Source organism: Schistocerca gregaria, chromosome 2, assembly GCF_023897955.1.
Source record: "Schistocerca gregaria isolate iqSchGreg1 chromosome 2, iqSchGreg1.2, whole genome shotgun sequence".
Taxonomy (NCBI): Eukaryota; Metazoa; Arthropoda; class Insecta; order Orthoptera; family Acrididae; genus Schistocerca; species Schistocerca gregaria.
The window spans coordinates 474,742,037-474,766,380 of record NC_064921.1 but is presented as its reverse complement, the minus strand read 5'-3'; the positions used below and the strand labels follow the sequence as shown (position 1 = coordinate 474,766,380).

The window sequence follows — 24,344 nt, the reverse complement described above, 5'->3', positions numbered from 1 at the left end:
TATGTATGTAGCTTTTTCTGTGTTTTCTTAGTAGTATATTTCTTAACTTCTGTGTGTGTTGTTCTGCGAGTTAATTTTTAAGTTAGTAATACAAGGTGTGTAGGATGTGGGCATACTGTGTGTGGATGCAGGTACAGCTGGCCACAGTTCTTGGACAGCTGGATATGCTTTTAGCTACAGTCATTTACAGGCTGCTGTCTTGGAGTGTAATGGTGGCAGAGAATCTGGCACATCACTTGGGACACACCAGGTGTAGCTTTTTTCTTTGCTGGTGAGGCACCTACTGGTGTACCTGATGCAGTGGAACTGCCCTCTTGGCAGGATGAGTGGTGGGTGGTAACATGTTCGTGTTGCTCTAGGCAGGGAGCCAATGGGAAGACTGGCTATCTGGCATTGCCATTCACCCTGTGAGTTGATAGGTGGCTGCTCCTTCAGCATGGTTCAAGCAGGCTCACGGTGGCAGACATTTGCTTGTTAGGAGCTCCATTATTTGTGGTATGGAGTTCCTTAGGGAAATAGCGTTTAGAGCTGGAAAGAAAGCCAATGTTTGTTCTGAATGTCTGCTGGGGGGCCTCATCAGAGATGTAAAGGAGGCCTTGCCAGCTATTGAGCATGCAGGGTGCAGTCTTCTGGAAGTTGTGGCTCGCGTCTGCACCAACAACACATGTCGCTTGGGTTCTGAGGCCGTCCTGAACTCATAGAGGCAGCTGGCAGATGTGATGAAGGCTGCTGGCCTCATGTGTTGGGTTCAAGCAGAGGCCACAATTTGCATTGTTTCCAGGGTTGATCAGGGTCATTTGGTTAGGAGCCGAGTGGAGGGTCTCAACCAAAGGCTTCATCAACGCTGTGATAAACTTGGCTGCAGGTTTCTGGACCTGCATTATGTGGTGGGAAATTGTAGGAATTATCGGGATAGTTCAGGGGTGCAGTACATAAAGGAAGCTCCTAGTAGGGTAACAGATTACTGGTGGTGAACACTTGCATGTTTTCTAGGCTAGATGGTTGTTTTAGGTACTCTGATGAATACTCACCAGATGACAAACAGCAAAATCAGACTGTGTTAGAGTAATGACACTTTGACTGACAGAATTTTATCAGTAAATTGTTGGAGTATTCTTAATAAAGTTCTCAAACGTACTGCCCTCACAAAAATTTCTTGTACCCAAATTATTCTCAGGACTGATAGCTGGCTGAAATATGAAGTAGAAAGCTCTAGAGATATACACTGATTCATGGAGTGTATATTGAAAAGACATATTAGATGTCATAGAAGGGAGAGTGTTTATTGCAGTTGACAAAAATATTCTCTCTCTTGAGGTTGAGTATGAATCTGGCCGTGAAGTTGTCTGGTCATGTATATTAGGTGCAGATGAATTCTGGTTGGATATTTTTACCAGCCATCCGATTCCTCTGTGACAGTTTGAGTCATATCAAGCAAATTTGTGGTCTTTAGTGCGGAAATACCCAGATCATGCAATATTACTTGGAGGCAACTTTAACGTAACGATTAGAGACTCGGACAGCTTTGGATTTGTTGGACGGGGTACATAAAGAAAGTCTTGCGAAGTTCGTGTGAGCATGTTTTCTGAAAACTGTCTTGAGGCTAGTTTGACAGCCTACACACAACGGAAATATTTGAGTCCACATAGCTACAAAAATGCGTGACCTAATCAACAGTGTCAGCACAGAGATAGGGATTAGTGATCATGATATCCTAGCGACTATGATTACTGAAGCTTATAAATCAATCCAGAAGGCTAGAAGAGTAATTCTTTTAGAAAGAGCAGATAAGCAGTTCTTAGCATCACAATTTAGACAATGAATTGACACCATTTAGTTCCTGCATGATGGATGTAGAGGATTTAGGGCAAAGTTTAAATGGATTGGAAAATTGTGCTCTGGAGAAGAATGTGCTGAATAAGTGGATTAAGGATAGAAAAGACTCATTGTTGCTTAACAACAAAATTCAGAAAATGCCAAGGAAGCAAAGACAGTTCTCTCACATTCAAACAAGAACACTCAAATGACGATGGGCAAAAGTTTGTAGAAATTTGTGTATCCATAAAAATATTGATATGCAAAGCATACACCTACTACCACTGCCAAGAAGACCAAGAAAATTCTTGACCCTTTTGAAATCCCTAAGCTAAGGGTTCTATCCAGTCACTTGTTGACCAGTTTGGTGTGGCAGGAAAAGACAGCTGAACAAAAGCCAACGTTTAAAATTTCTCATTTAAGAAATCATTCACACAAGAGAACTGTATAAACACTCTCATTTGATCACCACACAGATTTCCATATGGAGGGCATAATAATAATCATCCCAGGTGTAGAGCAACAACTGAAATAGCCAAAAGCAAATAAGTGTCCAGTTTGGTTTTGCAAAGAGTACTCTATGACATTTGCTCCTTACCTAGCTTGCATTTATTGCAAATCTCTGACCCAGCACATAGTCCCAAGTGACTGGAAAAAGCACAGGTGACTCCTGTATATAACAAGAATAAAAGAAGTGACACACAAAATCAGAGAACAATGTTCTTAACATAGGTTTGCTGCAGAATTCTTAAACATATTTTCAGTTTGAATGTAACAAATTTCCTTGAGATGGGAAAGCTTATGTCCATAAATTAGCATGGTTTTAGAAAGCGTAGCTTGTCTGTATCTCAGTTTTCCCTTTTCTCACTTGTCGTCGTTGTCGTCTTGAGTCCAGAGGCTGGTTTGATGCAGCTCTCCATGCTATTCTATCCTGTGCAAGCTCCTTCATCTCAAAGTAATTACTGCACCCTACATCATTCTGAATCTGCTTAGTGTACTCTCTCGTGGTCTCCATCTAAGAGTTTTACCCTCCACGCTGCCCTCCTATACTAACTTGATCCCTTGATGCCTTAGAACATGTCCTACCAACTGATCCCTTCTTCTAGTCAAGGTGTGCCACAAATTTCTCTTCTCCCTAATTCTATTAAATAACTCCTCATTAGTTATGTGATCTACCTATCTAATCTTCATCATTCTTCTGTAGCACCACATTTCAAAAGCTTCTATTCTCTTCTTGTCCGAACTATTTATCGCCCATGTTTCACTCTCACACTCAGTCCATACAAATACTTTCAGAAACAACTTCTGACACTTAAATCTATACTCGATGTTAACAAATTTCTCTTCTTCAGAAATGCTTTCCTCGCCATTGCCAGTTTACATATTACATCCTTTCTACTTCGACCATCGTCAGTTATTTTGCTCCACAAATAGCAAAATTCGTTTACTACTTTAAGCGTCTCATTTCCTAATCTAATTCCCTCAGCATCACCTGATTTAATTCGACTACATTCTATGGTCTTCATTTTGCTTTTGTTGGTGTTCATCTTACATCCTCCTTTCAAGACACTGTCCATCCTGTTCAAGTACCGAGCGAGGTGGCGTAGTGGTTAGCACACTGGATTCGCATTCGGGAGGACGACGGTTCAATCCCGTCTCCAGCCATCCTGATTTAGGTTTTTCGTGATTTCCCTAAATTGTTTCAGGCAAATGCCGGGATGGTTCCTCTGAAAGGGCATGGCTGATTTCCTTCCCAATCCTTCCCTAACTCGAGCTTGCGCTCCGTCCCTAATGACCTCGTTGTCGACGGGACGTTAAACACTAACCACCACCTGTTCAAGTGCTCTTCCAGGTCCTTTGCTGTCTCTAACAGAATTACAATGTCATAGGCAAACCTCAAAGTTTTTGAAACTTCCTGGCAGATTAAAACTGTGTGCCGGGCCGAGACTCGAACTCGGGACCTTTGTCTTTCACGGGCAAGTGCTCTACCAACTGAGCTACCCAAGCACGACTCGCACCCTGTCCTCACAGCTTTAATTCTGCCAGTACCTCGTCTCCTACCTTCCAAACTTCACAGAAGCTCTTCTGCTCTCAAAGTTTTTATTTCTTCTCTATGGATTTTAATCCCAACTCTGAATTTTTCTTTTGTTTCCTTTACTGCTTCCTCAATATACATATTGAATAACATCTGGGATAGGCTACAACCCTGTCTCACTCCCTTCCCAACCACTGCTTCCCTTTCATTCCCATTGACTCTTGTAACTGCCATCTGGTTTCTATACAGATTGTAAATAGCCTTTTGCTCCCTGTATTTGATCCTTGCCACCTTCAGAATTTGAAAGGGAGTATTCCAGTCAACATTGTCAAACTCTTTCTCTAAGTCTACAAATGCTATAAAGATAGGTTTTGCCCTTCTTTAATTTATCTTCTAAGGTAAATGATAGGGTAAGTATTGCCACATGATATCCTGTAAATAAAGGCTGTAGGGAAAAAAGTAGATTTCATATTCCTAGATTTCCTAAAAGCATTTGACATGGTGTCCCACTGCAGACAGTTAATGGAGATTCCAGCATACAGAATAGGTTCCCAGGCAGAAGAGTGTCTCGAAAACTTATTAAGCAACAGAACCCAGTACATTTTCCTTGATGGCAAGTGGTCATTAGAGCCCCAAATGCTCCTCCCCTCCTGTTCATCAGAGACAAGGGTCTCATCAAGAGTGCACCAGTGCACCACTTCTATTTTCTTTATTCATAAATGACCTGGCAGATAGGTAAGCAGCAGTCTGTGGTAGTTTTCTGATGATGCTGAGGTGTACAGGAAAGTGTTGTCATTGAATAAGTATAGGAGGATGCATGATAACTTAGACAAAATTTCTGGTTGGTGTGATGAATGGCAGCTCTCTCTAAAAGCAGAAAAATGCAGATGAGTGGGAAAAACAAACACCTGTTGTTTGCATACAGCATTAGTAGTGCCTTGCTTGACACAGTTATGTTGATTGAAATATGTGGGTGTAATACTGTGAAGCGATATGAAATGGAATGAGTATGTAATGATTGTAGTAGGGAAGGTGAATGGCTGACTTCTGTTTATTGGGAGAATTTTAGGATTGCATGTATCATTGGTAAAGGCGAGTGCATATGGGCCCATGCACATGTACAATTTAATCGTGCATGTACTTCTCCCGCTTCTGGCTACAAAAGTGTGGCTGTTAGCCTTATAAGCAAGCAGCAAGATGCTACCCAGAAAAATTTTACTGACGAGTGCAAGCTGCCATATTCACTGGGAGGAAACCGGGGAATCTGTCCTGGGTGGCAATTCCATTCAAGCATTAATCGCCTTGCAGAACAATGTTGTTGTTTTTGTCAGTTCGCTGAAGAAATATGGCATTATTAATCTTTTTGGCTGAGGCGGTCAAGTTATTTGAAACGAAGTGTTTAATTCCACACTATTGGCTAGTTTCAGCTATTCGCTGCATTTAGTTTTCACCTTCTAGCACATATGGCATTATGCTATAATAAAGAACCAAAATGAGAGAATACAGTAATGGTACTCCAAGAAAATTCACAACTTAATCTGAACATACGAATGTGCACTTTAAGCCAAATTATGCATTTTACTATGGTTTACAAAATTCCTCTGATGTCTTGTTTCTTTTATGACGTAATTTATGATCTTTTAATGTTTTACACATACAAACATATAGGCTTTGTGTATCATTGTAGCTGCACAAGCGCGGTGACGCCTGTTATCTGGTGCTCTCTGGAAACTGTTGAAATGAACCTCTTTTTAACAAGTCGCAGGAAAATATTGCAAATGATTGATTGAAAAGCGTTACTTTCAAAGTAAATTTCCTTTTACACAAGATGACCTAAGTGCGAGAATGTGCGATGAATTTCTTAAATAACAGAGCATTTGACTCTAATTTAAGAATCAACTATTTGAGGACAACCATTCAGAAAAAATTTCGAGCCCAGAAGATCGGACATTTATGTTGGAATTAAAATTTCTACTGGCACATTTGTGTGATACATCTTAAAGTGTAACACGCGCAGAAAAGATCAACATTATACGTGAAAGTTTAGCTTCTCTTGCAGCTTAATAGTCATCAAGACCAATATTATATGTGAAAGCTCTGCTTTTCTTGTAGCAGCACTATGCATATTAATTTACACCATTAACTTCTCCTGTTTGTGTGTACGCGCTACTTAACAGTGATAATGCTACTGGCTGACTACATCACATATCCTAGGCTATGAATATCCACTGCATCGGCTGGTGAGATGAAGTGACATGAGGTATGACTGGTTTACAAAAGCACATCCCAATCTCGATTTCAATGTTTCAGAAAGTAACATGCAGTGTTTGGTGGAATTCAAATTAATACTTTCGTAATATGAAAACAATCAGTGTACATTATCTTTTTTTCCGAGTTTCATTTTCTGAATGACTGAGAAATTCTACGGTAGTGTATAAAACCATAACCATTCAAAGGATTGATAAGTCTTACAGTTCTGAGGAAAAATATAATATCACGTAACAAGGAAAAAGTGTATTTTCACTCGGGAGAAAGTGTGTTTTGTAACCGGGAAATCCTTGATTTTTTTTTCTTTGTCCACGTTTACACTATGATACAGGACATTAGTGTGACTTATTCTTGAGCACAAATTTACTATTCGGGATCTGCGTCAGATCAGGTTAGAGAAAGACATTGAAGCAGTTGCGAAGTTGGCTGGTAGATTTGTTACTGGTAGGTTCAAACAACATGCAAGTATTACAGATGTGTTTTAGGAACTCAAATGGGAATCCCTGGAGTGAAGGCTATGTTCTTTTTGAGGAACACCATTGGAAAAAATTTAGAGAACTGTCTTTTGAAGCTGACTGGAGAATGATCCTAGTGCCACCAATGTACATTTCACATAAGTGCCACAAATATGAGAGAATCAGGGCTTGTACAGTGGCATATAGACAGTCATTTTTCCCTTGCTCCATTTGTGAGACAGGAAAGGAAGAAGTAACTAGTAGTGGTTTGGGTACCCTCCGCCACACCCTGTCTGGCGACGTACAGAATGTATATGTAGCTGTAGAACTCGCGTCTTGGCAGTCCAGTCAATCCACTTGTGGCCACTCAACTGCCCAGTTACCACTCCCCCTCCCCTCTCCTCCCCCTCCCCACCCCTGCTCCCTTGTCATGACCTGCTGTTTAGGGCAATAGCAAGTGCTGATGATACTTCTGACTGAATGAAAAGTACTTTTGCTGGAAGTCATTGTTCAGCTTTGTTATTTTTTGTTATTATTATTATCATCATCATATCTTTGTTACATTTGCAGTGTTGATCAGATTTATATATCCACAGTTTAAATTGGAGAAGATAATGACTGACGAGAGAGAGAGTGGGGGGGGGGGGGGGGGTGTTAAAGTATTCTATGGAGGTACAGAAACATCCAGTAAACTTGAGCTCTGAAACGCATAAGATTTATGAACTGGTCAGTAGAAGAATTTGCTTCATGGTAGTAAAGATTATCAAAGTGCTCATACCTCTTAAGTTGTGTTTTTAGAACACATCCTAGCGCATTTCAAAATATACATTTTTTTTTAATCCTGTAAATATGTAATGATATGTTCTTTCTCAGTAGTCCAGGACTAGTATGCAGTTGTTGAACTGATTTTGACTTTCCCTTTAATTCTTCTTCTTCTCCTTCCTCCTCCTCCTCCTCCTTTTTTTTCTTTTCTTCTCACTCTCAATCATCTGATAATTTGTAAGGCTTTTGTGTGTGCCAATGGTAGGAGAGCACAGAAAGGAAGTGGAAAATAATAAAAGATTTAATCAACAAAATATAATTAAAATGCTGTCTACCCTGAAATGTATCTGATTCCCAACAGAAGCCCAGAAATAGAACTAAAGGGGTCAGTCTTTGACCTCAGATGAAAAGTTGTTGCTAGTCAATGTAAGATAACACTTTCCACAAAATGGAAGAAAATAGCTAGTTGCAGATATTTATTGCACATACAGTCATATGATATAAGCATACTAGTTTAAATTAATTCCCTAGGGCGGCTCTCTTACTGCCACAGATATTTCAGTTTGTGCATATTGGTACTAGCTCTTGCAAAGGTGTCAGAGGAAGATGAAAGCAATATGGACTGTGGTGTGATGATATAATAGTCATAATTTTTCAATATATTTACAAGAACAATGCTTACTTCAAAACATTACCATCTCTCTCTGCATCACATTCCTTATATATTTGTGTGTGTGTGTGTGTGTGTGTGTGTGTTTTTTTTTTTTTTTTAAATGTCATGATGATTGAAGTTCGGCAACTTGTATGCTACAATTAAAGAAAGTATTAACGAATTAACGAAGCTACACCAGCTGTTGTGAAATAGGAGAGAGAGAATTTGGTGATTCTGAGTGTAATGTGGAATGGTCTGTAATTGCTGATTATGTTCTGACTTTTGTAAGACATAATTTTATTGCAGTCATTGCAGGATTTAAAACAGTCAACTATGTATTAGACTACATGGGCCTCACTTACCATGTGTGTTAGGTTTGTGGCAGTCTTGTTTGTGCTTCTCGATAAGATTGAAAGGAGCAGTGAAGGAATTTGATATGATTCATTGCACATTTGTTCACCAACAAATCTTCATTGTAATCTAAATGATTTAATAACTTTTGAAAATACCGTTCTATGTGCTGGATTGTTTTGTATATTGTTCATGTTTGAGGACAGGCCGGCTAGTAAATTTTTGATCAGATACTTACGAAGTCTTAGAATAGTGTATGTGGTTTGGGGCAAATGGAGTTTCTCCTACAGGTATCGAAACGTGTGTGCGATCGTCCTGTGGATAGAACATCATTGCAGGCATGCCATCATCTCGTCACAAAAACAGTTCGGAAGGTGGCTGGTTGGGACGATACTGGTGATGATCAGGTTCCTTGTCCAAGTTGTGTTTGTGCCTTCAACCAATGCTTGGCTCTCACCTCCCAAAAGGAGCAGCTTCTGGCCCCTGGGGAGGTAGTCTGACACTTGTCTTATCACATTGTGTTTGCATGGCTTTGATTTGCATGGTCTTTCTCTTATTTTCATCCTTAATGTGTTTTCCTGCGGAGCACTTGGACTGCATTTGAGTCACTTCTTTGAACAGAAGTATGGTGAAATCATTGTCAGTTTAATTTGAGTTGCTGTATTTCCCAAATATTATTATATCTCACAATCATCTGCATGTCCGTAGTTGGTATATAATTGGCATGACCATAATGAGCAGTTTAAAACTCTCTGGTAACTGAATTTTCTTCTTCTTTTATGTTACTCAGGAATGTAAAACCACCACCACTACAGATAAACTTGGCCATGTTACTTATAATTGTCTCTTGTACATTTTGTGCATGTTAAGATATTTCTTGTTATCAGCTTTTTTGCATGAATAAGTGAGTTTTTAAACAGCATTTATTATTAAACTATTCCTTATTTTAATTTTTGCCTTGAAATTGTGAATGACTTTGTGTTTTTTTAATTGTGTGCAGGGTGAACACCAACATGTGCCAGAATTTCCCCCTGTTAGAGAACTGAAGGATTTGTGTGATGGTGTCAGTCTGGCAGGATTAGTGTCATTCTATTGTCCTGAAGAACTACCATGGTCAGATATTGTGGTTAGCTCCTTACCAAAGATATCTGATTCAGTCCAGAACTTGATGCTTGTATACAACTTCTGCAATCGATGTTTACCAAGCTCTGTATTCCATATGATGCCAGAGGATGTCACGTACTTGCAAGCGTAAGTAAACAATAATGCAGTCACTTCAGAGTAGGGTAGTAGTTATTAGTACGTTACCTGTATATCATTGTGGTATGGGTTTACTTTACTGATTTTGAGCAAATATAATTTGGCAGCTTTTTGATTTATAGTTGTTTTACGATTAATGTATCACTGTCTTGTTGAAATTAAAGCTGTGTTCATTGCTTTTGAATCGTACAAGTAACCACTATTATTTTACTTATTACTTTAGTTTTAGTTGGTTAGTATATTTTATTATTTTAGCTAGTTTAGGGAGGAAAGGGAGGGGGGGGGGGGAGAGAGAGGGGGGGTGTATTAAATGAAAATAATTGTCAAATTCAAAACTATAGTCGAAAGTTCAAACTTTACTGAAGCAAGACTGTTTACCTATATGACTAAAATAGCTGATGATACCAAAACCAGCAATAACACAAAAGATTTGATGCAGTCAATCTCTTGGAACTACACACCAGAAAAGAAGTGGTAAAGTTTTGATGAAGTAGAAAAGTTATCTTAATTTGTTGGTGAAAATCCCCATGCAAGGTGAATTGAGAATAGAATTTGGTCTTTGACACAGTTGCAGCGTAATTTGACACAGAATGTTTTTCAGTATGTGCAATGATGGAACAGTCTTCATCAGAACTTTAGTATTAATCATCTAACACAATGTTATAGTGTTAGCAAATTATTTGGTATATCCCCTTTTGACATCCTCCCAATGTAAAAATACTTCTTGCAATTGAAGCAGCCTTAGTACTTTGCAAATGAAGCAATCTTAGTAAGTCATACTGGAAGGATCTTAACAGATTTCACAATGGCATTAATCACAAAGATGATAAGCATCTGCGGTCTGAAGTGCAGGGTACCATGTGAAGTGGTTTCTTCTCTTACCAGTTGTATAAAAGGGGGGGGGGGGAGGGTTTATGATCACTGAAATGCCTCTGTATGCAATAATTAGTCCAATCCTAACTTCATGATCCCTACAGGACTCATATGTGGGGAACAGAATAATATTTTTAGTTTCTTTGCTTAATACTGGTTGCTGAGACCAGAGTAATTGCCACAACGTGGCCACTGTTGACTTGCTTCCAGTCAGAACCATTGTTATGTAACAAAAAAACTCTTCACAATAGCTTCTGGATGCAATACTTCACCAACAGCTGTATGTAATGTAGAAATTGATTTTATTTTATGAACTTCTATGTGCTACCAGTTACGGCATTACATTGATGCCATCTTCAGGCCCCATTCATGATAGTCGTAAAATTGCTAGACATGGAAGGAGCCATATAACTGGATCCGTGAATCAAATTGTCCTGCAACAGCTCTTGGTGGCCAGCCGACACAGACTTAGAGCATTGTTTAGTTGTGTTTTGTAGCAACAGTATGCCAGCCTAAATTTTATTAAATTGTTTAATCACTACCTAAATACATCACCTCTGCTTTAATTGAAACACAGGTGCTTGTTTCTTTTCATTGCTGTGTGGTGTGTAAGAGTAGTCTGTGATCACTTACATTAATTCTAAGTCCCCCACAACTTGCGTTGTGAATAATCTATACATTACAAAATCAGCTTGATAATATCTTTGGCATTATCGTTTCTGACAGACCATGTGTCTGATCAATGAAAAGACATATTAATAGGTGCAAGCAGAAGAATAAAACATACAATTGTCGAGGCGTAAATAGTGCCTCACTATGTTACAGCTTTTTCCATGTATTGATATCCCCTTCTTTATTGCTCCAACTGCTGCAATTGCAACTTTCATTGATGACAGTTTTTTTTTCCCCCCAGCTGCTTTACTTAACGGGAATTTGGCATATCATATTAATCCATTTATAAAGTTTTGCAACTCCTTGCTGCATTTGTCAAAAGTCACTAAAGGTAGAATGTTGCAAGACTTAATAAATAGAGCCTTACAGCTTGGAAAGTGACTTTTGCTTAATGGCATTTTGCTTCATAATCAAACCATTGAGTTGCAGAACCTGTTAAATATTTGCTTGTAAAGACTCAAATCCTGAAAGTGTAGGAACTATGCAGACATTGTTTAATCCACACAAGAAAACTCATTGAACTATTGGAGCTGCTTCAAAAAAATGCCACATTGAATAGTTGCAATGCAGCAAATCAAGTCAAGTCCCTACCACAAAATGAGGTGCTCAACTCATTATATCGTGTAATAAAACCTCAGTTTAACAGATTCATTGTTTGCGAAACTTGCTTTGCTCAGGTTTCATGAACATTTTGTTAAGAAAACATCTGCTTGCAGTGTGAAGTGATATTTATAATTTTATTATTTGTAAAGGAACTTCAAAAGACTTTCATTTTCCATATGTGGATTGGGAATATACAGGGTGTACATAAAGTCCAGGAACACTTCCAATTATTTATTGCATAAGAACCAAACATTGTACAGATATCATACATATGTGATTTTGAAGAGAAACCCTGACAGCATTCCCCCCCCTCCCATGAAACTAAAATCCTACTAAAATGCAGCAAACACTAGACTGCAATTGCTTCAGTGTCACCAGTGATGAAGCAATATCTTCAAAGAAACGGGTATAAAGACTTGATTAAACATTTTATAAAAATGTAGGAAGATTCAATCAAAAACAGAAAATTCATGTTTTCTGTAAAAACTGTTTAACTAATGAACTTTCGCAAGTAATTTACTACTAAGTCAGATGTAGGGGACTTGGTTGAACACTGTAATGAATTAATCATTTAACAGTGGTGAGTAAAATAAAGAATGGTACTTTGGTTGCATGTTACTTCCTTTATTGGAGGTTGTAAAATATAAAAATTTTCTGAAGGAAATTTTGTCTAGGAGCAGAATAAATTTACAGTTTAGTTGTTTGTTCATTAAAGATGTACTAGATATCATGTGACACTACAAAGTAAAGGAAAGCCATATGGCATGCATGGCTGGGAGACTCCATAGGGCAGGTTTAGTTACCTAATTGGAAAGACTCTCCCCATTCTTCACACCTGCAGGCACTGTCCCTTCATGAAATAAGAGCTGTGTACATAAGTCAATCTGCTAAGTGTAAGTGACTGTGACGGTACGCGTGTGCGTGTGCACACACCATTCCGTGTGCATGTGCGCGTTGTCATGTTCGTGTTGGGGATGGGGATGATGATGATGATGATGATGATGATGATGATGATGATGCATACTCCTCTCAAAGAGCATCAAGGGGGCCGCTGAACGCAACATCTATAAATGTATTTCCATTTTACTACTGAAAAATCTATTGTGTACCTTAAATTATTGTGAAATTTGTTTTGCCTGTAGTTGTTTGTCAATAATTTGTAAATGGAAATTGAAATATGGAGCTCAAATACTCTATTGCTAATTAATATTGATTTTGTTCACTGCAGAAGAGGGAAATATATGCGATAAGTGAGTCATTCATGCAAAGAATGTATTAAGTTTTGTTCGACGGTTACTTTTGCCGAACATGCAGTTAAACTCTTTATTCGTATATCAGCCATCATAGAAGTTACTTTAAGTAGGTTAGAGCACAAACACAATAAATGCCAATAAGGTTACATAAACAGATGTCGTATTTTCTTCTGGGAAAACTAACAAGAGATTTCTGTGAATGACCAAACATCTTTTTCAGAACGGTTGCTAACCATTGAGAAAATTGTTAACCTCAGTTTGGAGAAGAGAAAGAAAACAACTCGTATACTATTTCCTTTCGGTCGTCTAAACCTTTTCACTGACAAAGTTCGGTGATGAAACAACCAGTTTATACTAAGTTTTTGTGTATAATGTGCATATGTATTAAGAATAGGATTGCCATAATCCTCATCCACAAATCCAGGACAAATGCATAGTAGCAGTTAAATATAGCATTATAATTTGTTTTATTATGCCAACTGTTCTTTTGTGATGCATGTATAAAGTCAAGATGTTTAACATTTTCTCGCTGGAGATTTATGCATGGAAGTCAGAACAACTGGTGTTTATTGTACTATACGAATGTGAAGACTGGCCGTTGTTGTTGTTGTTGTTGTTGTTGTTGTTGTGGTCTTCAGTCCTGAGACTGGTTTGATGCAGCTCTCCATGCTACTCTATCCTGTGCAAGCTTCTTCATGTCTCGGTACCTACTGCAACCTACATCCTTCTGAATCTGCTTAGTGTATTCATCTCTTGGTCTCCCTCTATGATTTTTACCCTCCACACTGCCCTCCAATACTAAATTGGTGATCTCTTGATGCCTCAGAACATGTCCTACCAACTGATCCCTTCTTCTAGTCAAGTTGTGCCACAAACTCCTCCCCAATTCTGTTCAATATCTCCTCATTAGTTATATGATATACCCATGTAATCTTCAGCATTCTTCTGTAGCACCACTTTTTGAAAGCTTCTATTGTATTCTATTTTCGACCGAACTATCTATCGTCCATGTTTCACCTCAATACACGGCTACACTCCATACAAATACTCTCAGAAACGACTTCCTGACACTTAAATCTATACTCGATGTTAACAAATTCCTCTTCTTCAGAAACGCTTTCCTTGCCAATGCCAGTCTACGTTTTGTATCCTCTCTACTTCGACCATCATCAGTTGTTTTGCTCCCCAAATAGCAAAACTCCTTTACTACTTCAAGTGTCTCATTTCCTAATCTAATTCCCTCAGCATCGCCTGATTTAATTCGACTACATCCCATTATCCTCGTTTTGCTTTTGTTGATGTTCATCTTACACCCTCCTTTCAAGACACTGTCCATCCTGTTCAACTGCTCTTCCAGGTCCTTTGCTGTCTCTGACAGAATTACAATGTCATTGGCGGACCTCAAAGTTTTTATTTCTTCTCCATGGATTTTAATACCTACTCCGAATTTTTCTTTTGTTTCCTTTACTGCTTGCTCAGTATAGAGATTGAATAACATTGGGGACAGGCTACAACCCTGTCTCACTCCCTTCCCAACCACTACTTCCCTTTCATGCCCCTCAACTCTTATAACTGCCATCTGGTTTCTGTAAAAATTGTAAATAGCCTTTCACTCCCTGTATTTTACTCCTGCCACCTTCAGAATTTGAAAGAGAGTTTTCCAGTCAGCATTGTCAAATGCTTTCTCTAAGTCTACAAATGCTAGAAACGTAAGTTTGCCTTTCCTTAATCCATCTTCTAACATAAGTCGTAGGGTCAGTATTGCCTCACGTGTCCCAACATTTCTACAGAATCCAAGTTGATCTTCCCCGAGGTCAGCTTCTACCAGTTTTTCCATACATCTGTAAAGAATTTGCTTTAGTGTTTTGCAGCTGTGACTTATTAAACTGATTGTTCGGTAATTTTCACATCTGTCAACACCTGCTTTCTCTGGGATTGGAATTATTATATTCCCCTTGAAGTCTGAGGATATTTCGCCTGTCTCATACAACTTGCTCACCAGATGGTACAGTTTTGTCAGGAATGGCTCTCCCAAGGCTGTCAGTAGTTCTAATGGAATGTTGTCAACTCCTGGGGCCTTGTTTCGACTCGGGTGTTTCAGTTTTCTGTCAAACTCTTCATGCAGTGGCCGTAAGTGATGTCAAATTTAATTTATTTCTGTCTTCTTTTCTTATGTCTGTATCCTCTCCAGTGAGCCTTCATTAATGGGACAGTCTTTCTGCATTAGCATTGTGGCCAGGAAAAGGGAACTAAATTGTGCTATTTTTAGTGGTTAGCAGCATTGCTCTTCTGATACGAAACATTTGAAGAACAGTACCCACCTTTTTTTTACCTTTCAAACAACATAATGCTAATTCAGTTTCCAATTACTGCAGTCACCTAGCCGTATCAAAGAATATTCTACCAGATCCTATGTAATTATCATCTGCAGAAATAACCAATCGAAATATTAAAGGCAAAGATCCTGAGTTCGAGTCTTGGTCTGGCACACAGTTTTAATCGGCCAGGAAGTTTCATATCGGCGCACACTCCACTGCAGAGTGAAAATTTTTTTCTGGAATCAAAATATCGCTGTTGTGACAGACTTGTTCCCTTTCATCTGATAGTCAGTAGTTGTTTCATAAAATGAACAGTGGAAAAATTATGCTGTTGGAGCAGACAAAAAGGTGAATACATTCCTCATTTAAACTCTCTGACAGAAAACTGGGAACCAGCTGCCTCAGTTCTCATTCCACTGTCCCCATAAAGAATTTTGGCATGCGCTTTCAACCCGTAACTTATAAATCCTCTCACTCAGTGTCTCTTTGTAATTTAGGCTTCATATTCAGCAACTCCTCCTCCCTGCCAGTCTCTCTCTCTCTCTCTCTCTCTCTCTCTCTCTCTCTCTCTCTCTCTCTCTATCCCTCTCCCACCACCTCCCTTTCCTCCTATTGATTTACAGTATATCCTACTGCCACTGTCTCCTCTATCACATGTAGTCTCCTTTCTGCTTTCTTTCCCGCTGCCACTGTCTCCACCATATCTCAGCATTTCAAAAATTCTGGGGTCCAACTTATTTTTTCTCTACACACACAAGTTTAAAATTTTTGTCCAAAATTTACCTTCTACTGAACCTACATGTTGAAAAGTTCCCTGGAGTTGGAGGGTGCAGCCCACCCCCGTCCCTCCCTCCCACCATCCTAAGCGTATTTATGGTCTCTACTCATCTGTGTATTTCATTTCCACTCCTCTCTCTTTTGCTATGACTGTTTCTATCTCCATCCATATCTCTTACTGCCACTTCCTCTCGGTGATCAACCAATCTCTCTCCTCTCTCCTCTCTCCGACTGCCACTGCTATTATCTTCATCCCTCTTTTGTTCTCTTTCACTCCACTTTCTCTCTCCCGCTATGACTGTCTTCCCCCCCCCCCCCCCCCCCCTTTCCTCCCTTAGTAGGATGTGCTGTTCATATAAAAAGAAATTTGTATATCAGTGAAGTTTTGACAGCTTATTTATAAACTTCAACATGTTTGACACAAAACAAAGAATGACTTCTCATTATACACTACTGGCCATTAAAGCTGCTACACCAAGAAAAAATGCAGATGATAAACGGGTATTCATTGGTCAAATATACTATACTAGAACTGACATGTGATTACATTTTCACACAATTCGGGTGCATAGATCCTGAGCAATCAGTGCCCAGAACAACCACCTCTGGCCACAATAATGCCCTTGATACGCCTGGGCATTGAGTAAAACAGAGCTTGGATGGCGCATACAGGTACAGCTGCCCATGCAGCTTCAACACGATACCACAGTTCATCAAGAGTAGTGACTGGTGTATCGTGATGAGCCAGTTGCTTGGCCACCATTGACCAGACATTTTCAATTGGTGAAAAATCTGGAGAATGTGCTGGCCAGGGCAGCAGTAGAACATTTTCTGTAGCCAGAAAGACCCATACAGGACCTGCAACATGTAGTCGTGCATTATCCTGCTGAAATGTAGGGTTTCGCAGGGATCGAATGAAGGGTAGAGCCACAGGTCATAACACATCTGAAATGTAATGTCCACTGGTCAAAGTGCGAACAAGAGGTGACAGAGACGTGTAACCAGTGGAACCCCATACCATCACGATGGGTGATACGCCACTATGGCGATGACAAATACACGCTCCCAAAGTGCGTTCACCGCGATGTCACCAAACACGGGTGCGACCATCATGATGCTGTAAACAGAACCTGGATTCATCCGAAAAAATGAAGTTTTGCCATTCGTGCACCTAGGTTTGTCATTGAGTACTCCATCGCATGTGCTCCTGTCTGTGATGCAGCATCAAGGGTAACCGCAGCCATGGTCTCAGAACTGATAGTCCATGCTGCTGCAAAAGTCGTCAAACTGTTCATGCAGATGGTTGTTGTCTTGTAAACGTCCCCATCAGTTGACTCCGGGATCGAGACGTGGCCGCATGGTCTCTTAGAGCCATGTGGATAAGATGCCTTTCATCTCGACCGCTAGTGATAAGAGGCCGTAGGGATCCAGCAAGGCATTCCGTATTACCCTCCTGAACCCACCAATTCCATATTCTGCTTACAGTCATTGGATCTCGACCAACACGAGCAGCAAAGTCATGATATGATAGACCGCAATTGCGATAGGCTACAATCCGACCTTTATCAAAGTTGGAAACTTGGTACGAATTTCTCCTCCTTACACGAGGCATCACAATAACGTTTCACCATGCAGCGCTGGTCAACTGCTGTTTGTGTATGAGAAATCGGTTGGAAACTTTCCTCAAATTGTAGGTGTCGCCACCGGCGCCAACCTTGTGTGAATGCTCTGAAAAGCGAATCATTTGCATATTGCAGCATCTTCCTCCTGTCGGTTAAATTTGGGTCTGTAGCACGTCATCTTCATGGTGTAGCAAATGTAATGGACAGTAGTGTATAAGGAAAATGTAAAATTGTTTGCTTTATATTTTGTCTGGACACTTTGCTCACAGATCACAGTTCACCAAAACACCCAACTTATGGTTTGTATCTTAAAAGAATATAAATGTCATGAATATTTTACAGAATTTTCAGTATTTCCAGTTTTGCATAATTTTTGGCAGTAATTTTATGTCCTTTTCAGGCATGTGAGGACTCTTTTTAGCCCATTTCTTGTCACTGCTGTACAACTTTGGATGTATTTTTACAGGAGTGAAATGCCCATTATACAGAGACAGTATGTTATAAAGCTTTGTTGGTGCAAAAATGCCGTCTGAAAACATAGTTTAGTGACCTTAGAACCCTTGCCATATTTTTGTCATATCTGTGAAAATTATATTTATGCCTCAGACTGCATATTTTACATGTATAAGTGTGGTAACTTTGAACCTCTAAATTGCATTGATCTGCAATGAATAGAAATTATGGAAGTAGCCATCTCCACAATTTGTACTTTTGGTACCCAAAAATCATGGTTTTTTTTAGGTTTTCTCTCGAACAACCCATGAACAAATAGTGCTGACCTGCTTAAGGTCCACCCCAGATCACACACAATGCAAAAGAATGAACAGATTTGCCTGTGCTGAAGGAAGTGTTTAATGTTCAAATTTTGACGATTTACTGCAGGATAGCCACAGTTCGCCTGTTCTCCTGTTAGGCGTACAGTGGTCACTAGGCCAGGGGTTAACCAAAACACTTGTCCCCTCATCTCTGTGATCAGTAGTACCCAAGATATAACTCCCTGGAAAATCACATGTTCACACACAGCTGTTTGGAACAAATTAATACTGTGCACTGTCATGCATAGACCGAAGATATGCATTTGTCGTGAAACCTCAGATATTGGGCTGTTGGCAGATCAGCTAGTGAATCTTTCACTTTTGTAATAACAAAACTAGCATTCTGTCAATTACTTCATGCAGCACCCTCCTAATCTCACTGAATGAAGTCTTTCATTTCAGTTCTGGCAATGAACTTTTGCTACACTTTTCTCTGCTATGAGAAACTAGAAATAAGCCTCAGCAACTTCATTTGAGAAAAGACTTCAGGAGAACTAGGCATTTGTGTAATGATATGAAATAAGATTTTAATGGCTCAAACATACATAAAAATCTTCAAATGGCCAGAAAAAACCATAACCATCTTGGTTTTACATGGCTTTTGAGGGTCTTGATAATAATATTAACGAATTCACAATACTTCCTTTGAATGACACACCTCAAACAGCATGTCTAGAGAAGTGACAGTACAGTTCCACAATTAAAGCTTGAACATCTACAGGAAGACAGTCGCTCTTTGTTTGTAGTCAGTTGCGTATAATTTGGACTGGGCACCCAGTCCTTAGAATTTCAGAATATTATGAAAAAGACAGATTCCTACTCACCATATAGCAGAAATGTTGAGCTGCAGATAGGCACAACAGAGAGATTGCCCCCCCCCCCCCCCCTCCCCCCTCACACATGCATATTTGTGTTGTTACTCACATGAGCACTTGTCGTCTTATTGATATTGTTGTGTTGTCTAACATTATGAATAAATTCAGAAATTTTGTCGGAATGTTCCTTGTTACACTCACAGCTGTAACAGTTTCTACTGAATTGCTTTATCTTTTAACAAAGTATTGATTAATTGCAGGAAATTACTTGGGGTACTCATGATTACCAGCATGTGTAATGTTTGTTAAGGTTTTCTTTCAGTTCTGCTTGTATTAAAGGCAAAAATATGTTCGTTACAATTGCTTCAGTTTTTGTCTTCAAACTGGAAGATGTTTTTGTAGTTCTCAAATCACTGAATACTGTTGAGAATAATTGGCTTTTATACAAGGTGGAATTATAAGAGCTGTGGTACGTTGCTGAGCAGTACACTGTACCTACATGATCTATGATGTCATCCCTCCCCTTCTTCCCCCTCCAACATGTGCGATTGAAAAAAAGAAAATTACTTTTAAAATTTCTAAGTTTGACTGCGGGTAAGGGAAATCCTACTTATCATTTCACCAAAGTGAGTTACTTACAGGATTTTCATTCCACTTTGTGTTCTCTTCAACCCCATTTCATTGAAGGAAATTCTCTGGTGTATTCATCTTTAAATGTTGTTTTCATTTTGATGGCATGGCTTTGAAAATGAATATTTTACACTCAGTAATACCAGTCACTTATCAGAATATCAGACTGAATTTAGTGAGTTTCTATAGATTCTTCTTGTTAAAACGTAGATTGTTGAACAAGATTTTTTTCAGTATTTCAGTTGAAAAGAAAGCAGAAATGTAGGAAGTGAATTGAAAGAGGAGATAATTTGACAGTTTACTTACTTTTTTGATAAGGTAACATGTAGTTGATTATTTTTGAGTCTTAACCCTACAAATTAATTGAAGTTGGAAGAGGTCAGGTTGGTGTTTAACTTGTCTTTCCTTGATCGCTGTCAGGACTTTCCTATTCCTATTTCTTTGGTTTACACCAGCAGCAGAGTAGGTCACCTGCTCTCCATTATAATTACAGCTACTGCTGGTTAATAAATAAGCACTATATTTATTTATTGTGCATAAAATAAACAGTTTGATAAGAGTGTCTATTTTTATCAGACAATTTCCAATGATTTCTTATTGCCACAAATATTTCAGTTTTTGCACATTACCTTGTGCAAGGGTGGTTGTTGGAATCAACATGAGCTGTGGTGTGATTTAATGATCATAATTTTGCAATATATTTACAGTTGCTGTTGCTTATTTATTGACAAAGATGCTTAGGTGAATGTGCTTGTATAGGTTAAGTGTGTTTTATATATGAAACTATTACCAACTGATAATTGTGTACCACTTTGTTTTGAGTGTTGCTATGGAAATCACCCAAAGCACGTGTGCTTATCCAATTGCACTCCAGATTAAAATACTGAATTCATTTATTGAATAATCTGGACAGACCAATGACAGAGGATTGACATTGCTTCTCACTTCACTTTATCAAATTTTTCTATTAATAGAAACCTACTACAGGTTTTCTGTAAAAGAATTGAATTTTTTTCCATGCAGTTCCAGAAATTACATTCCTCGAGGAAAAGTAAGTTCAGGTGTCTGGTGACAAGGCATATAGTTGCAACTTCATGATAACCATTGACACAATCAATTGAAGGATAATTTTTCTGCTGTGAGCTCCAGACATGTCCTGTATCCGTACAGTAAATGAGAAAATGTGAAAAGAAACTAAAATTTTGTGTAAACATGTTGGATGTGTTTTTCAGTTATGCAGGTATGAATGTTCATGTGTGAAAGGTGTCCGTACTTCCTGCTGTTGAAGTAATGTCAACTGCCCACAGACAGTTTTAAAGGGAAGACAGCATATGGTTGCCTTTCGTCGTCCCCCCAACCTCCGTAACATCCTTGTTAAACCCTACAATATTCCCAGACTACCTTCTTTACCCAGCAGTTCCTACCCCTGTAACCGACCCCGCTGCAAAACCTGCCCCATGCATCCCCCCCCCCCCCCCCCCCCCCCACACACACACACAACCATCTACTCCAGCCCCGCTACTGGTAAAACATACACAATTCAAGGCAGGGCCACGTGTGAAACTACACGTCATTTATCAGCTGACATGCCTGCACTGCACAGACTTTTACATTGGTATGACAACAACTAAACTGGCTGAGCGCATGAACGGACACAAACGAACTGTCCGCCTAGGAGATGTCCAATACCCAGTAGCGGAGCATGCCCTCCAGCATAATTCTAGGGACCTAGGAACCTGCTACACCGTATGTGCCATTTGGCTTCTCCCACCCAACACCAGTCCCTCTGAACTGCGGAGATGGGAACTTGCACTCCAGCACATCCTTTCATCCTGCCATCCCCCTGGACTGAACCTACGTTAAACAACCTCACTCCCATTTACTTTTCAGTCTTCTCCTTGTTCCCTTTCCTCTTTAGCCATTCATGCATCTTTTCATCCTACATCTTTATACTATACACCTCTTTACTTCTGTATGCATCCTCTTTGGTTTGAAGCTGGCACAGTACCTACAGTAGAATATATTTGGCTTCCTTCTGACAACCATGCCTCCATCCTTGCTACCCTCCCTGTTTTCCTTTCCCTGTTGCTTCATAACCTGGGTTGTGAGTAACTAAATCCACTTTCCCTTCTTCCCTTTCTTTCCCCCCTCTCCTCCTTGATGAAGAAACATTTATTCCGAAAGCTAGGAACTTAAATTTTCGGTTGTTTTTTTGTGATTCTATCGGCTGTACTGAGCTGAGGTAAGTACTGGCCAGCCCCTCTATCTCTTTGTTAGTAATTGTTTCACAGCATATGGTTAGAATCAGTTAAGCTACTGCCACTTTCTTCCCAAAATGAGTACATGTTAAAGTTCCCCAGGTAGAGAGTTTCAAGAATTGAACAATTGTCACTTTGTGTATAAGAAGTTGAAAGACTGGAAACTCTGTAATATGTTGCTAGAAAAAAATATGTTAAACTCTTAAATCAGTGGTTCTCAACCTTTGTAAGACCATTACCTGAGAGTGCAATGAGATATTAGCTAGTAGCCCTCTCCCCCCTCCAATGTCGTCTCTTGTCATGTCCTAACCCAGTGCTGTTTTCCTTTGTTGCTATTTTCTAATGCTTCACTATGTACGTCTATCGTTTATTTTTGACGAAGGCCTTACTGGCCGAAAGCTTTATTTTTTTAAGTTTTTTTTGTTGTGTCTATCTGCAATTCAGCATCTCTGCTATATGGTGAGTGGCAACATTCCTTTTCATAATACTGTTACTTTGCATCCTTTATTTTCCATTGTTTGGTTTCTTGGAACACTTTTATTATTAAAATGATGAAAGATGAATGGTATTGAGTTTATGTGTATGTGTTTGTGTTTGTGGAGCACCACAGCTGCTACCCACGGCTCCTTTTCAGATAAGAAAGCTGTCTATTCACAGTGAGGGTAGGTAGTTGTTACAAAAAAATTTCCCCTGCATTACTCCTTTCCTTTGCAGGACTTGCTTGACCTGCAACTGCAACCTCAATTCCAATCAACCAAGTTAAAATATGTGCACCATGCTTACTGTTCACTTGGTTGCTGCTCATATTATTTCTGAAGTGGCAGACATTAAAAGGCTTTTGGCTGTTACTACTTTGTGTCTGACCACAGTCACTAACAGTAATAGTAATAATAATAATAATAATAATAATAATAATACTGTGTATAGCACTACAGTAGCCTTTATGTAGTTATTGCTGAGCTGTACTGTCAGCTGATTTATTCATCTGTTTAGAGTCAGCAGTGAAGCAATTTCTGGACTACCGCAGGTACTGTCAACAACGTGGAGAAGGCATTTTCTTGAGATGTTTAGCGTTTGTTACGTATGTGTCTGTCTTATCAGCGGTGTATGAGACAAAACACGTGTGTGTGTGTAGTGAGTAGTGACTATATGAGGATCCTGCAACCTCCACCGCACTAATTGTACTGATTGAGAAAAAGTAATTATTGATAACTTATATAATCCGTGTTAAAGTCTGACAGTAGTAATGATAATTTGAAAAAAATTTAGTTTCATGAAGCAGAATTGAGCCGTTCAGTTTTTACAGTTTTTACCATTCAGGAAATTTCATTTTACTCCTCAGGGGCTAGTTACCCCCAGGTTGGGAAACACTGGTTTAGATCATGTAAATAAATTTAACATTTGTTTACTCCAGTAAAAAGCTAACCTACTCTTACATAGTCCACAGTACACTAGATACTGTTCTTTTTATTCATTGTTGATTAAATTATTGTATTTTTAAATATATAGATAAGAAATGGTTTAAATCAGTAGCTCTTACTGTTTTCCAGATCCATGAGGCAGAATTTGATTGTCTTCCTTGCTGACCTTTTTAACGTCCTTGAAATACATCCTGTTAAATGTGTGAGGTTTCCTGGTACGGATAAATCATCTTATTTTAAAGAAGGTGAGATGCTATTTAGTGGGCTGAGCCAAATTTTGTTTTGTTTTTATTTGTTTTCATTTTAAGTTAGTAAAACAGGCATATTAACACTCATTCTGTTGTGTTATTAATATATTTACTGGCATTCATATTGAATGATTCTTGTACTAATGTTGCCTGTTACTCGTGTTAATTCAAAATCATGAAATTTTTACAAATATATTCAATGTAGTATCCTCAAACCTATAGTTCATTTTCTATTGTGTGCACAAAATAGTAGATACTTGTTTTGTTTCCATCGTATTTGTTGGTACCAGGACTGTATGTTGTATTTCTAAGAAAGCTATGAGCAAAATGATAAAATCGGTATTTCTTCAGATATGAATGATTCTGAAATTTCAATTAAACTAGTCTGTGCATCACTGAGAGCCTCAGCAATATTTAGTAATTGAGGAAAGTAGTAAAAGC

At 39.0% G+C, this 24,344-nt stretch overlaps 1 protein-coding gene across 19 annotated transcripts in view; it reads left to right on the top strand.

The window, feature by feature from the left end:
* The window catches only part of LOC126326569 (patronin), a 377,528-nt gene that overhangs the window by 191,448 nt on the left and 161,736 nt on the right, over positions 1–24,344 (top strand). For 10 of the 19 annotated variants that reach the window (XM_049995730.1, XM_049995768.1, XM_049995778.1 and 7 more), the window contains exons 5-7: positions 8,629–8,829; positions 9,339–9,589; positions 23,785–23,900. In XM_049995730.1, the coding sequence (XP_049851687.1) occupies positions 8,629–8,829; positions 9,339–9,589; positions 23,785–23,900 (568 nt within the window). The remainder of the gene's footprint in view (positions 1–8,628; positions 8,830–9,338; positions 9,590–23,784; positions 23,901–24,344) is intronic. The other 9 variants (XM_049995777.1, XM_049995779.1, XM_049995784.1 and 6 more) reach the window with 1 other exon arrangement.